At 41.3% G+C, this 4,269-nt stretch overlaps 1 protein-coding gene across 1 annotated transcript in view; it reads right to left on the bottom strand.

Annotated features, from left to right (window-relative positions):
* The window catches only part of LOC143020102 (uncharacterized), a 259,573-nt gene extending 255,960 nt beyond the window's left edge, over positions 1 to 3,613 (bottom strand). Inside the window, exon 1 of the mRNA XM_076176260.1 lies at positions 3,255 to 3,613. Coding sequence (XP_076032375.1) covers positions 3,255 to 3,321 — 67 coding nt within the window. The 5' untranslated portion in view covers positions 3,322 to 3,613. The remainder of the gene's footprint in view (positions 1 to 3,254) is intronic.
* Between the last annotated feature and the right edge of the window lie 656 nt (positions 3,614 to 4,269).

Raw genomic sequence — 4,269 nt, 5'->3', positions numbered from 1 at the left:
CTTTTAGTTATTTGTTCTGATGAGAACATTCTGGACATGTACGCATCACCTTCCTCTCAGAATCCCTCCAGTCCTTCCTTCTCTGGTGTTTCTTTAATAACATCCTCTCTAATGACTCTCCTCTAGCATCGCTACTTGAGGCAGAGGTCGAAGTGACCTCAGTTCGAACCCCACCGCCAGCGAGTTGGACCAAGGACATAGTTTATCAAATTCCATGCAACAAAGCTTTCTATCAGGGACACCGTCCTAGCCTCCTGAGAGAGGGAATTTCGCGACGTTAAACCGGATCATTAGTGATTCCACTTACTCCTATTCTGTAATACTTAGAATATTGATCCTCTGTAGCTGTGGTATCCTCATCTTGTGGTCCGTAGACCACCTTGTGGGCCACAATGTCACAAATGGAACCCCAAACCGAAGCCTAGTTGGTGTTACTAGATTCTTTGAGATTTTATCCAACTTTGAAGGGGTCTCGAGGACCACAAAGAACAGCAACACATAAAGTATGGGGTACATGAAAAAACTTTAGTCACCGCTAAAGACCCCTGTCCATTGACATTGAAACACCATTCTTCCGGAACGTTTCTTTATGTTATTTATTTTTCAAGGCCGCGTCACATTTAGCCGAATGCATTCCCACATTCCGCCGCACACACACAAAAGCCGGACACCGGCAATCAGTTCGTGCGGCGAGTTCGCCCGAATTACTTTTGGGGTATCATTCGCGGACACGCGCGCATTTCGACCGATTCGCTTTTCGACGAAATTTTGGAGTCAGTCCTGCCGTTATGATGCTACACCATACTTGTGTTTAGTACGTGTTTAATATGTACCCTTGGCAGTGACCTGACATGTGGCGTGCCCTCGACAGTGACCTGACATGTGGCGTTCGTCTAGCGCTCGTCTATGCAGGAGCATTCATCGGCACCGAATTGTATTTCCAGTTCCGTCTATACCTGGCATGTTTCCTTCCTTTAGTATATTCTACCTTGCGACCTTTGATAATGATGATTCGTTTGAACGTCGCGAATTACCCCAATCAGGAGTCTAGGACGGTTATCTTTACAGAGGATTTTGGAGCGCGGAATTTAATGAACCATGCCCTTGGTCTAACTCGCTGATGGCAGGGTTTGAACTACCGTCATCTCGACCTCCGCCGCAAGTAGCGACGCTCTAACCTGTTCGGTCGGCGGTCTAGTATCTGTTATTCAGTGGACGTTCTTTGTTTCTTTCATTCCAGGATGATTATTAACTTTTTCATTCTAAAGAAGCTAAATACGTCTTCCATGACTTCCTCTGTATCACCATTTTCCCTTTCAAAACTAAATGAATAAATAAAAGTAATAGTAATAATGATAATAATAATTCTCCCCAAAGAATTTTTTTCATTTTTCCTCCAACTATTCGCTGGTCTGACTTCGTTTTCGTCATCGTCACCTCTTTATTTATCTTATTTTATTTTACTTTATTTACTTATTTACTTTTTTGTACAAATTTTAGCCATCTTATCGTGACCTGCATTTCCCTTGTGCTGTTCACTTCCTACTGAGCATTGGCCATATCCAACCGCAACACCAATCGTCTTCCCTACCTTTGCTATCCCCAATCTTTTTGTGCCACGTTCCTCTTCTGCACTCTATGACTTTATGGACTTTCTATACTCATTCTCTAAGGTTTCTCAGCTCCCGATATATGTGTATATATATATATATATATATATATATATATATATATATATATATATATATATATATATATATGTATATATATATATATATATATATATATATATATATATATATATATATATAATATATATAATATATTCAATATGTATGAAGATATGGAGTCTGGGATTAATGTCGAGGGGGGAAGAGTAAGCAACCAGACTCAGTGTGGGCAAGAAACCTTTCTAACTGAGTCTGGTGTTTACGCTTCACCCTTCTACATATATATATATATATATATATATATATATATATATATATATATATGTATATATATATATATATATATATATATATATATATATATATATACATATATATACATATATAAAAGTGTGTGTGTGTGCATGTGAGTATATGTGTGACAAGAAGTGAGATGACCCTAGTGAGTAACAAAACAATTTGCTCATGAAGAAGCCATTCGAAAACATTGTCTACAACTCAGCAAATAACAGTTGGAGTGAATGAGTGAGTGAGGGAGGGAGGGAGGGAAGGAGGGATAGAAGGAGGGGAGGGGATAGACCTTAGTTGATTACATTCAATCTGCGGCAACCAGGATAGATGGTATTAATCTACGTGCTCATAAACTTAATCGAAATTAATCTAACCTACATCTGAACAAAATCCCAGTTACAATATACGAGATAACGATCATTCTTATAAGTTGATGTATTGCGTAACGAAGCATATGAGTAATTACAAAATGACTTACAATAAATTAATCTAATATATGATGTAGGATGGGATGACGTAATATGCTGTTTGTTTGTACATATCTAGAACAGCTGCAATATGAAGATTGAAGTCGTATATTAGTGTCTAAGGAACACATTCTAGATAAGCTGTTATTAGTGGCTCCTTTATCCACCCAATCAATTATTGTTCTTCGTTCCTCGTCTATTAAGATATAAAGTACTTCGTTTTTGTCTTGATGTAAGGACACGCTTGTCCTGATAATATATGCACATATGAATATTTATATTTATACATATATGAATATATATAATATATATATATATATATATATGATATATATTATATATATTATATATAATATATATATATATATATACACACGCACATATACACGCACACATATACACACTCACAACCATCCACACAGACACATGCATAGACACATGCACACACCTATGCAGGCATGTAAACACGCGCACGCATGCACACACATATACACACAGACATATGCATAGATACATACACACACACACACACACACACACATATGTATATATATATATATATATATATATAAATATATATATATATATATATGTACATATATATTTGTGCATGTGCACATTTATATGAATATAAATATTCATTTATACATGTGTATATATCTCTATATAATAAACTTTCAGCATTTCTGCTTAACCTGGCGCATCATAACGCTATAGTCGGCCGACCCGATGGTCAGGGCAGTTCCTGAAGAAAAACCACATAAAAAAGACAAGTAAATAAAATAAAATAAAATAAAAATAAAAATAATTCAGATATGTCACCTACCGTACACTTCCTCGAGGGCCACCACTGCCAGGAGAAGGACGACTACGAAATGTCGGCCTCGAGACATCTTGAGTAGCAAGCGTTCAACGAAATCCAACTGGTCTCCGGGGGACACTACCTTCTCCGAACTCAGACTCTCCTGAATACTTTCAGTTCGTTCTTCGTCTCTTGGTGGTGGTCCTTCCCGTTCTTCTGGCGTGTGTGCGTGTGTGTGCGTGTGTGAGTGTGTGTGTAGGTGTGTATGTAATCCCGCTGAGGGTCGACGGGAGCTAGTGAGCGGCTTGGGAGAAGGAGGAAGAGCAGATGTTACCGTTTTGAGCCAAGGAACCGTTGTGCGGACGCCGAGTTCGGGACAGCGTATAAGTTCGCCACGAGCGATCCACCTCGCGCACCTCCACTGACATACACACACACACCTGCCCTCCTCCTCCTCCTCCTCCTCCTCCCACTCCTCCTCCTCCTCCTCCTCCTCCTCCTCCTCCTCCTCCTCCCCTCCTCCTCCTCCTCTTACTTCTCCTCCTTCCCTTCCTCCATGTCCTCCTTCTTCCCTTCCTCCACGTCCTCCTCCTTCTCCTCCTTCTCCTTTTCCTCTTCCTCCTCATTCTCCTTCTCCTTCGCCTCTTACTTCTCCTTCTCCCCTCCTCCTCCTCCTCCTCCCCTCCTCCTCCTCCTCCTCCTCTCCTTCCCTTCCTCCACGTCCTCCTCCTTCTCCTCCTTCCCTCTCCTCTTCCTCCTCCTTCTCCTTCTCCTCCTCCTCCTCCTTCTCCTCCTCCCTTCTCCTCCTCCTACTTCTCCTCCTCCTTCCCCTTCCTCCATGTCCTCCTTCTTCCCTTCCTCCACGTCCTCCTCCTTCTCCTTCTTTTCCTTCTCCTCTTCCTCCTCATTCTCCTTCTCCTCCTCCTCCTCCTCCTCCTCTTACTTCTCCTACTCTCACTTCTCCTTCCCCCCTCCCTCTCCTCTTCCTCCTTCTCCTTCTCCTCTTCCTCCTCATTCTCCTTCTCCTCCACCTCCTCCT

This window comes from Oratosquilla oratoria, chromosome 39 (assembly GCF_046742065.1).
Source record: "Oratosquilla oratoria isolate Oo_2021 chromosome 39, ASM4674206v1, whole genome shotgun sequence".
Classification (NCBI taxonomy): Eukaryota; Metazoa; Arthropoda; class Malacostraca; order Stomatopoda; family Squillidae; genus Oratosquilla; species Oratosquilla oratoria.
This window is presented reverse-complemented; position numbering and strand designations above follow the sequence as displayed.